Genomic DNA, 12,561 nt, shown 5'->3' with positions numbered 1-12,561 from the left:
AGCATCCACATTATCCTCTCTCAAAATTCAACAAAATACTGCTTTTGTGCCATACCTATAAAAACTTCAGACATAGTTAACCTACTCGTAGACAGAACCACCACCGATAATGATGACTAATACTGCTCCCCAGCTTCCTTGCAGTACCTCGAACTGCCTGGCTTCAAGTATTATTACTTATTTCAAATCATACTGTAAGCTCTTGAGGAAAAGGACCTTTATCTTTGTTTTCTCTTGTATGAAAGGAAGATCAGAACTTCTGGTCCATAATTAGGGCTCCTGGATTTCCCAGTAATGCAAATAATGCTAATATACACACTTGGCAATATTGTAAAATACACTTACTCAACTTGAATATCTGCAAAATTACTAACATGTCTGGAGGAAAAACTTTGAAAGAAGATGATATATGGAAAAGATATTTACATATGAAATTAATTTTAGATTTAGAAACCTAGCTTATATAGCAAAGTCTGCATGATGTTTTAAGTTGCACTAGCATCAGAAGTCTAGGAACTGACCTCATCCTAAAGGATAAAGGTACATTTCTTCCTTACAAAATATTAATAACTTGCAAGGATTAACATCCAACCCCACCCCTGTAAACAGGGCATGTGTGTCACACCCTTTTACACTTTTCACCAACATTACCAAGCTCTTCTGACAAGCCAGACTGGTATCTGGAGTTCAAACATTACAATCTGATAATACAAAAAAGCATGAGGGCTCTGACAGTGAAAGAACAGAAAAATTCAACGGTGAAAGCTAATAAGTGTTCTTTTGATACTTATTACTTAATTTGAAGTACTGCAGAAAAAGCTTAAACAAAATCTACTTACAATGAAGGAGGACTAGCATCTTTTTCATCTCAAAAACGCAAGTAGGATAATTCTTAAAATGACCTGATTAATTATTCTATAGTACATTCAAAAGTTTTAAGTAAAAACAATTTATCAAATGTTGGTAATCTTTAAAAAACACTGAATAAAACAATTGTATTTTATGTAACTCATTTCCTTCGCAATAGAGAATGATATAAGAATATGGAGTAAAATGATAAACAGGCAGACATGCAGATGATCAACCACACAACAGCATACCCTGAGGACTTCAGTTAGCTCTACTCTGCAAAATACTTATCTGATGCTTCATTGCAAGTTCAAGAATACAATTAGCATAAAAAATTTGGTGGCTTACAAGCATTAAAATATATAACAAACACATTTAAAATTGATCCTTCTCTGCATTCCTTCCATAATTTATTCACTTAAAAATTATGAAGCAGTCTCTGATGCATCTCACTGTGTGACGCTAAATGACAAATGTTCTTTTCAGTCCATCCACTCTATGAGACAACTTACTACATTTGGGTTATTTTTGCTGAAACTAGATCAGCACTGTCCAAGTGTACATCAAACAACTAAAAACAACTGACTCAGAAATACAAATCAAATATTTGTGATTCTGAAAAATAAGGTTTCTTTGGCTACTGAAATCTAAAGAAATGTTAATCTACAAAATATGGAAGTCAATTACTCATTTCTACACAGAACAAACTTTACTTTCAGAACAGCATATTTTTATTATGCCATTTCCTTTACCCAAACAGGTGATCAGGACTGTAAATTCTGAATGCTGGATAACAAAAATGGGCAAGTGAATTACTATCTACTATGAAACATGGTAGAATAGCTTTAAAATTTTATGGGAACACAAATGATTATACACAGTTTAAGCATAAAATTTAAATTAAAAAATTGAAAAAAATCTCCTGTAAGTGAGAAAATTTTATTATAATCTGCACATTCAGGTTCTGCAATGGTGGAGGGATGTAAGAAAAAATGTTTGATCAGACTGCCCCACATTTCCTCAGTTGAAAAGGGAGGGAACAGCAGTGAGGAAGAAAGCTTTTGCTCTGCCTGTTGTCTAGTGGGGAAGCCAAAACTCATACCTGTCCTTGATCATCACTCTTGCTGCACACTAAACTTTAAAGAAGTGCAGCACAACCAACAGGACATCTTGCCACTTTGGCAAAGAGACGTAACTGAGAGCATCCAAATCCTGTGAGTTCGATAATGCCAATTATACGATCATCAAACTGACTTCCTTTAGTAAAATGAAAATATGATTAAAATACATCCTTTTCACCTTGTCCTTTCTGCCTACGTGTAGAAAAAGACCTCTTTTTCTGCAGCACCAGGGAATACTACAGCTCTAATTTATACACAGAAAAAATGACAGCCTACCAAATACACATGGGTCATCTGTAGCAAAAAATGTGGAAAAATTCTTTTATCTTCATGCATAAATACATTTTATTTATACTGTTTCAATTCTAAACCAAATTCCAACAGTATTACTAATGGTAAACTAAAACCTTTTCCTAACCCAGAAGCAACAGTGTTTGTTTTTGTGACATTAACAGTACACACCAAAGTCCACTGTCACTGATGAGTCACATTTTGCTAACAGCTTGTGTCCAATATTTAAAATTTTAAAAAAACATTGTGACTATTTCTTCTAAAAAAATTCAGTTATTTATCCAGGCCACAAATATGTAACCAGTACTGACTTCCTGTCTATAAATTTAATCCCATAAGCTATGAGTTAAGAGTGCAATCAAATCCTGCCTGATCAAGTTTCACAAGAGATCTCTCCTCAGACTTTAGGAGTTGGAATTCCGAAATTTCACCAGACATCCCAAAAGTTGATAGTGTGCTGTACACAGGGTGTTCCTTCTTGTTGCTTTAATTAGATATATGTAGAAATACCCTAATCTTTACGCAAGCAAACACATGTTAGATCATGCAAGCTTATTCCTTTCTATACATTTTTTACTGTCTTCCCAAGAATATTTTAAAATATCTTGAGAATAGAGCACTGACTACTTGATGAGAAGACCACTCCAGAATCTTATCAACATCACCTTAGGAGTATGTTTCTCTTGCCGCTTAGTTTCCTGGTTTAATCTGCTGGACTCACAAGAAAACACATCTTTCTCCTTATTTATCCATCTCAAACACTTGGTGTCTGCACTACGTGTAGCCATGTACCGTAAAGCTACTTAGGGAGAACAGGCAGTTGCTTCATTAGTGCTCTTTGTGCTAGGTAAATCAAATGAAACCTCAGATTTCACACACACAACAGTCCTTTCACAAAGGAATTGCGATGTTGCATAACTTCTTTTCATTATTTCATCTGAAGAAACAGGAATGACGTTAACAATAAAATGTTGTCACATGAAATCGCATCATAATTTCCCATTAAAAAATCTAGAGCAAGCATAGATGATAAAAAATATATTTGGCAGATGTAACTCTGTAACATTTTTAAATGTACTACAAGCTTTCTCACAGCTAAATCAATTTGGAATACCACTTCTCCAGTAACACCAAGGCGCACACAAATGAAAACTCGTGTCACCGTTGAGAGTCCCAATTCCTGTCTATTCCTGGCTACCAAGAACACTGTGCTGCTTCAACAGGGCTAGGCAAAATAATACTTAATATGCAGTTGGCATTAAACATGGTATTCTGATAATGGAAACATCAATAAAAACAAGTGCCAAACATGACTTCACCATGTTTTGGAAAGCAGAAACACAATCACAGTGATGGCAGAGGTATGACAGTCCAGCATACTGAGGCAAGAATATTGGAATACCTGTGCTCTGCTGACAGAAGAGTGAAATACAGCTTGAAGTGTGTGTGTCCCTGTGTGTGTAAACTACACTGCATATGGTAATTAAATAAAATTGACAAGCAACCCAGCTGAACGGGCCATGACATAGTTTGACAGTACAAACATACCAGTTTTCCTGAAGGTATTTCAATAGAAAACAAATAATCCCCCAAATGACCTTAATTTTAGTTTGTACATTCCTCTGGACTTATCAGAGACAGAACAGCAATATGCTGTTTCAAGCAACAAAACTTCAATTTTTCTATCTAAGATTTCAGTGAAGGGAAACCCAGAGAAAAAAGAACTTATAAACTGTTGGTACATTAGAAAGCAGAAAGCTTAACGGAGAAAAGTAAAGCAGCAGGAGTTGACATTATTTCTCCTCAAAACAGGGGAAAAGGAACACTAGTTTAGTGTAACTTTAGAGCACGAATCCCTCCAAAGGGTTGTAGAGATGTTAATGGAATAGAAAAATTACACCTATTTTTCTTAAATCAAGAATACTGATACAGAAGATTGTTTCTACACAGGTTCATGCCAGGTAGAGCATACTCTAGTCTAGGATACAATTTTGAAACATTCTAGAGAAGCTGAAAAGTGCTCCAAAAAGTTTGGAACTCAAGTTCCAAAAACAACCTTAAACTGTTAATTTTAACTAATCACTGCAAAGTTTGTCTACTGATCTTATGTCCTGAACAACACATCAGTTTGTGTTTAGTATGAATAGTTTCATACCAAAATAAGTACTTTTGCCAAAGAATTGTATCTAATGGGACATACCAAAGGGGGCCATCACTGAACCTGAGGATTAGATCTGGGAAAAACAAAATTCTTTTTCTATTATGCATTAACAGCTGGCTTTTGCGAGCTAACAGTCAGGTTACTTCAATTTTTAATTCAGGTCTGGAAAATTTAAAAAATTGTCATGCCTCTTACATCCAGGTACTCAACAGTTTCCTGAGTGTATAGCTTTAGAGGTAAATAGTAAGTATAGGACTAGGTCATTATACAAAAATTGCAGGGAATTCTTTGAGAGAGAAATGTTGTGAGGTCTCAACAGTCCTGCCAAAATTACAAGCGTGCACAAGAAATGAATTCAAGACATTCTATAGTCAAATCTAGCTTTTTGCTCTACTTATTAAAATTAAAACTCATTAAGCTTATTTCAACACTTATGACACTCCACACACACACAAAGTGGGTTTTTTTACTGGCTTTTTTCCCCCCCTCTACTTGATCAAACTTTACCAAACAAGGAATCAAAACCACACTGCTGCAACTCTACCTAATCCTCTCTACTTTCCAAGGTAAAGAGATATGTGGAATCCCTTGGCCATTTTCATTAGAGGAACTGAAAATAAGCAAATAAACCAAATCTGAACTCAGGCTTTCTTTGTAACACAGGATTAATGCAGTAGCAAGAATACAATAGGGAATGATCTCAAGCTGTGCCAGGGGAGGTTTAGACTAGATACTAGGAAGGTCTTTTTCACTGAAAGGGTTGTTGGACATTGAAACAGGCTGCCTAGGGAGGTGGTTAAGTCACCATCTCTGGATGTGTTTAAAAGTTTTCTAGAGGTGGTGCTTGGGAACATGGCTTAATGCTGGACTGGGTAGATTAGGGTTAATGGCTGGACTTGATGGTCTTAAAGGTCTGTTCCAACTTAAGTGACTCTGATTCTATGAAATGGAAAATCTCTATAGCTCATTAACTCTTTCTCCAAATTAAGTATTAGTAGCTGCAAAAAATGACAATATGTGATTCTGCTACTCAAGGACTCAAAAGAGAGGGAAGACCAAAAAGATTAACTGGTAATTAAAGATGTCAGAAAGTTTATTTGCTGGGAGCGAAAAATGGAATGTCCTACTAGCTTATATAAGAGGATGAAAATACTCTGCAGACCCTTCCTAGAAAATAGTCGTGGGGTATTATATACAGATCAAAAATAAAGCTCATTTAAATACAACTTTTTCATAATTCAAACCATCAGAAGAGAATCTACCACATTATGCTATATATATGTAGCAAGTACTGACTTAAACAGGAGATTTCAAGAAACTTTCTATGCATATGACTTAGTAAAAATTGCTCTTCAGCAGATATTTCTGATCTATGACTGGGGAAGTTCCACATTTTAAAAAAAACTACATAACCGACATTTTAATGTTAGAATGTTTAGGGTAACTGAAATTAGATTTAATGAAAAAGCACTGATTTGATTTCTCAGCACAGAAATCTTAGCTTCCGTTCAGTCAAAATAAGAATCTCTTCACATTTTATTTATGGCTAATCATAACTGCCTCATACACCATCTGAAGGATGAAAGGTTTTATTTTTCTTTATTTCTATCACATTATTAATGTCGAGCTGGACTGTCACAATAACTACTATTTTGCTGTAGCACAATGATGTATCAATTACCAATGACTAAACACTTATATCCCAAACTGGGTTATATAATAATATTCACATTAAACAAAGATTATTTAACACTGCAAGCAAGTCAACATTCTGAACTTCTGTCCCCACAGATGTACATCCTAAAAAAGTGGCACTTGAGCTAACCAGAACTGATGAAAATGCTACTGTATTGGGAAATGGAAATAACTACAGCCACACTACAAAAGTTCTGCTTTTGAATTAACTGCTTGCAGAATTTTCATTGTTTACTTTTTCATATTTACTATCACATTATGTTTTAGTACTGTCAAACACTATGCAAAAAAGAAAATAAAAGCCAACACAAACAATTGAACACAATTACACAGTTAAAAGAAGCCATTTCCAATATTCTTCAAAGTCAACAACTACACAGACTAATAAAATGTAACGTTTTGGCCAGTAGTTAATATGCCAAATTAAACAAAAAAGTACTCTAAGCTTTTACACAATAATATGAGAAATCACTCTTTTCCATAATTTTAGTGACTACTTATAATTAAATGATAATTCTCTAATCCATCATGTAAGTCTGCATTTATTTGTGGGTCAAGTAAGTCTAATTCTGAAGCAATGTTCTTAATAGTCTATTAAAAGACTTCCACTGACATGAATCCATTTTAGAATGAACCTTCCTACCCACCTGTTGTCACTTTCAATATTTTAACAACGTACATAAATGTAAAAAATTACAAAATTGGAGTGATTTTCAAGAAAAACTTACCCTATAAAAAGCAGTTGTCAGTGGTAGCAACGCTGCAGCAATGCTATACTCCTCTGAAGATGAACAATCCTTCAAGAAAAACATACAAAGAAAATAAGCAAAACAATTTTTGATGTTATGCACGATTATTTCATTTCTGCCTTATGAAGCCCCTCTGACAAACTTCCCATACCCAATGTAACCTTTAATCCCTTAATTTCATGTAAGGATAACATACATTTATGTATGTGTGTATACATATACATATCCTCCTTTGATTTCTGCTAGGTAGGTATTGCTATAATTCTTCCCACTTAAGGAATTTATCAGCAGCTTTCTCACACCTGTGTCTGAAATACAATTTCACCAACATAGTTTACATATAAAAAGGAAAACACTCCTCCAAAACAATAAAAAGGCAGGTTGCTTCCATTTGCGTCAACAGCAAATCTGACTAAAATGAAATATATGCGATGACCAAAGAATGTATTTTCAAAAAATTTACACAAAGAAAGAGACATTTATTTGGTGGTGAAGTGATGAAATAATGACCTCCACAGCCTCTGAAATAGTTTGGCACAAGGTTAAGTTTAAAAGAAGATGAAAACCTGGATTTTCAGTCTCAGAATGGCTCACTCAACAGTCAGTTGTGTCATTCATGTCTCTCTAGGTTGAAAAGGGTATGCCAAAGTAAATCAGCTCCTAATTGCACTGATGAAAATAGTGATTTTTATTACAAGTCTTTTAAAAGAAACCAGAATTGGAATGTAACTTAATATTTAAAAAACATACTACATTAATTTTTTAAGATTTAAAAAAACTGAGAAAAAAAATAGAGTTAAAAAGATCCTTTTTCTTAGTTACAGTTTCAGTTATTTTAATCACTTTTTTTTTTTTTAGTTACTAAATTTTTTTCATTAGCTCCTTTGTCAACACTGAAGAACACAATAATGCACATAGTTCTACTAGACAAATGCATCACCATTGTGCCCCTGGATGACAAATGGCACAACAGCATTTCCATTTGAACAATTCATTTCAATATTTTTCACATTCATTCTTATGACAGGCACACTACAACTCAAACCACACTCCTATGAACTATCTCCAGCATCTGACCTAATTCCAAAATGGAAATATCTCCAGTGTTCCTCTGACAAACTTTCCATTTATGCCTTCATGTCATACCATAATTTTCTAAAACACAGAACTGTAGCAAAAACTTGGTACCAGCCAACTGTGCTAACAGATATACAAAAACTGCATCACAGGAACAATCACACTAAGGACAACTAGGATTTTCTTTCTATTCATCTCACTCTTCTTTCTTAAACGGTTGCTGAGGGCTTATGGACTGCAGGTTTAAAACAACAGACCAAAAAACTCATCACAAGACTACCTTGCTTCTCCTTACTTTCAAAGTCCATTTCACCCTTTAAGATTTTCTAATAACAAATACTTAATCTTCTATTACTTTAATCAAGCTCACCTAAACACAATACCAATGTCCATACACAGTTCAATATAGCAGCATTCAGAAAACTTCTTACATACATATTCTGAACAAAAGAGGTGTACAACAAGTTCAGAGATGTGAAGCTTTATTTCTGCACAGAGTTGCTGAAGGTTTTAACACGCATATATGCTCACTGCACATGGGAAACAAAAGGTGTGCAAGTACTAAGACGTCATAACACATTCCAATCTGGTAGGGGAAAACAGTAAGAAAAGTGGACACTGAGAAACTCAATATATGTTTTAATGACGCCTTTCAGTACCGTGACAGGTATATATAAAAAAAAATTAGATTTTAAGATGTCAGAAGAGTTAAGACTAAAGGACATAGCCTCAGCTGCTTTTCATTTTCAATTTCTGCATAATTTCCTATTGTTATCTGTATCTTTAACCTCAGTTTGGAATTTAACACATGGATTTGTAGTTTAATATAAATATATGATAAGTATTGTTATTATTTTTTCATGTAACCAGAAAACCTCCCATTTAAAGTGAGACTTCACGACCTTTAGGAATGTTGCACAGTTTTCAAAGAAATGCCTATTTCTTTCTGTATGCATTTATTTATGACCAGGTATAAAATGATCCATCCTCATTGTTTCTAGTTACCTACTTAATCCCTTAGCTCAAATTATTTGTCAGAGTTTTGGCTTTTACCCAAAATATACATAAAAATATCTTTATAAAAACTGAACAATGTATCTTCACCTAGAGAGCATTCAATACTCCAAGAGCTAACATATGTCTCAAAGATATATATCATCACCACATAAACAACACAGTAGATTATTTTTCCATTCCTTCTTGCAAGTATGAAATTCTCCACATACTCAATGTCAGCAGTACCTCCTGGACTTGCAGTATGGATGAATGATTTGTATATATTTTATTCTTCTCCAGCATAAGACAAGAAATGTAAAAAGATGTCATTACTTAGGAATAAAGTGTAACATTACTGTTTTAAGAGTAGTAAAATTAGTTGCTTACTGCTTTGTAGCTGCAAGAGGGAATGCCATTGTTAACAGAGATGTGGCACTAAAATCTTACCTTCTCCATTTCACAGACAAACTCAAGTACTGGAAATGTAATATATGTATTGTATGCAATTAATTTAGACTCCCAAAACAAAACAATCCAGCTGCCTTTACCAATCTTACTACTACTCCAGAGGTAGATAAGTCAAATACCATAAAATAACTGAAGCTGCTCTCCTCAATTTGCACCGAATGTAGCTGAAATGTATTTGGGAAACAAAAAATTACAGTTCTCAGCAAATTAATTTCCTAAAAACAAGTCTTATGAAAGTGAAATATGGCCTACTTTGACTCAATGCCTGAGTGAACACCTGGCACATTATTCCAGCCATACTGATCATATATCCAGATAGTTGCTGAACTGTGTAGCAGATTGGAAGTGTTACAGGAATTCATGCACATTTAAAATAGTTTTGCCATACTGAATTGACAAATGAATAGTAAAATGAGAATGCTTTTCCTTACACTACATTGATAATACATGTGATTTATGTTCCGCTCAGTTTAAATACACAGCAAAAGTTTGGTGGTTTGATATTGTCATTACATTGCAGAACTGACAACTAGGAAGTTAAGATTTTGATCGCTTTGATGGACACATGGGACTGCCAGCATCTGGTGAGACACTGATGGCTCTTGGAAGCTGGTAGGCAGCTTAGACTTCTGGTATTGGCGAGGAGAGGCAACTCTCCCCATTCTTGACTTCAGAACAAGTACTGGGCTGCACTTCCATTTCAAAATGAAAGTTTGGAAAATAAGTTATTTTACGTCAACACTAAGTTGAGATGCCCTCAAAAATCTGATCCTAGCCATGAACAGCTAAGAAAAGTCACTCCAGGAAAAGGATCTGCTACTGAAGGTGCAGGCCCAGATGTAACAACACCCTGAAGCACTCTTTGATGTTCCGCTGACCACAGGAGCAACCCGGTCTGTGAAGCACAGTGACAATTTAGCACAAGCTTACATACCTTTCTGAACAGGCTGCTGCAAATAACACCTGATACTTAGGGATTTCTACTTTCTCCTAGTCACAGTATAAAAAGATAGAAAATATCTATAAAATATCTGTTAACATCTGGAGTCCAATATTCTTTTTAAATGCATCTTGATAGTCTCTCTCATTAATTGCTAGCTGACACGGTATGTTTCCTGTGTTAAGCCACATTCTGCTTTGGGCAGTAAGCTTTTCAGACAGACACAACATTTTTAATATTCCACAGAAATCTGAGTATGCTGAAAACTTGAGACCAAATTTTGCTTTACATTCAGCAGCACTATAAATAAATGGAATTACCCTCAGGCCTGACTACCACATGAAATTAATGCAACATGCAGTGAATGCATTCAAACTAAAAAGCTAAACGTGGCAGCCCTTGATCTTGCCTTTTTTTGCCGTACAGTATGATGTATGTATGCTTTATTAAAAATACTGATGAAGTCACCCTCAACATTGCACTGTCCCTCTCGACAATCATTTCATGTTGCCCATTTTCATGAAGACCAAGAGCATTCATTACCACACAATAACCTCATAATGAATCATGAAAAAAATGCCAGAAACTTTAGTGTTGTATGTGTTCTTAAAGCACCAGGAGAAGAATTATTAAGGCAGGAAGTGCAAGGCAACCATAAACTGTAAATAAACAGTACACTGGTTACAAATTTACAGGTGACACATTGGTTCCAAATTCAACAGATAATTTCAATGGTGCCAGGATTTAATCCTTATTGTTACAGATATAGTATGTAGACAGAGTTTTACTGAATCACATTATTTTTATTGTTGATGTAGTTTATATTTTGGAAATGTCAACTGTCAAACCTAACACATAAGCCTATTCTTTTTGTCTAAAGCAGTAAGAGAATTCAGCAATACAGTTTAGAAAAAATGCTTTGTTTGTTAGAAGGAAGAGGGATTCACCATGCAGAACTGCAAGGTAATTCAAAACTAGAACTGAATTTTAATGACACAGTTTTCACTTTCAGTAAATAAGTTGAATAAAGTTCATGCACCCACAGATAAATACAATATCAGTGTAATTGGAACAATTAATAATTATACATTTTATCAAAGAAAACCTATTCCATGTTAACGATGTTGTGACCACTGTCCTTTATACTCCATTTCAGCAGTTAAAAATCCAAGTAAACAAACCAATGTACTGATTTTATCTAATATAATTATATTCTGCCTTGAAAGAAAGGTGAAAAAAAAACAACCACATAGTCCTATTTGTAATTTCCAATGTAACTTTTAAAAGTATTTAAACTACAAGTATGAACTTCACTGATAAATCCATCTGCTGGAGCAACAGTTATGACATATTTTGCTGGAATAAGTACTAGTATGACAGTAATTACTCACATTACTGATCACTAGCAGCATATAATTAACATAAAAAGAAACTCTGGAATCTTCTTATTGAAATAATAAACAAAATTGTTGTGTTTTTTTCAGTGAAAATTATTCTACTGTTACTTTCTAACATTTTTATACATTTTTGGCTAATGAAGCCAAATCTTGTTTAACCACTGCTCTGCTGTAATGGCATCAAAGCATTCTGATTTTCCTGTCATCAAAGGCAAAATCAAACCTTTTTGAGACAGCTACAGTGTTGTATGCAACTCTTCTGGGTCTTGAGAAGCACCATGACATGCCTAGGAGGTCCCTGCGGCTGACTACCTGTGGACTTCCCTATTGGCAGAACTACAGGAACACAATCAAAGCTTGGAATATATAGCCTTATGTAATTCTCATTATTTCTTAAACTCCTTATTTTGATAAGGATATTTAAAATTACTAACTCGCAAACCCCCTCTTCCTTCATAAGTGACCCTAGCACAATTTGCTCCTCATTAACATAAGCTTTTAATTTAACTTTTTATTCTACCCAAATACTGTTGTAGTGATTCCCAGTAAATAAAAATCACAACAAACCAAGCACAAAACTACACTCTTATTGTGTATTGTTTCCAGGTTTAACATTGACCAGAATCACACTTTTGAGGAGCAACTTCTCAGATTGCTACCTCGTTACTATCTGACAGCAGTAATTCAACACAAAATCCATATCAGAGAGACTTAATCTGTGCTCTGCATTATGCCAGATATAACACCTTCTTCATCCTCTTTGGCCATTCAGAGAATCACAGAATTCTAGGGGTTGGAAGGGACCTTGAAGGATCAT

At 34.6% G+C, this 12,561-nt stretch overlaps 1 protein-coding gene across 1 annotated transcript in view; it reads right to left on the bottom strand.

Annotated features, from left to right (window-relative positions):
* The window catches only part of SBF2 (SET binding factor 2), a 208,442-nt gene that overhangs the window by 65,923 nt on the left and 129,958 nt on the right, over positions 1-12,561 (bottom strand). Inside the window, exon 16 of the mRNA XM_009994267.1 lies at positions 6,846-6,914. Within this exon, the coding sequence (XP_009992569.1) occupies positions 6,846-6,914 (69 nt within the window). The remainder of the gene's footprint in view (positions 1-6,845; positions 6,915-12,561) is intronic.

Source organism: Chaetura pelagica, unplaced genomic scaffold (assembly GCF_000747805.2).
Source record: "Chaetura pelagica isolate M959 unplaced genomic scaffold, ChaPel_1.0 scaffold153, whole genome shotgun sequence".
In the NCBI taxonomy this organism is placed as follows: Eukaryota; Metazoa; Chordata; class Aves; order Apodiformes; family Apodidae; genus Chaetura; species Chaetura pelagica.
This window is presented reverse-complemented; position numbering and strand designations above follow the sequence as displayed.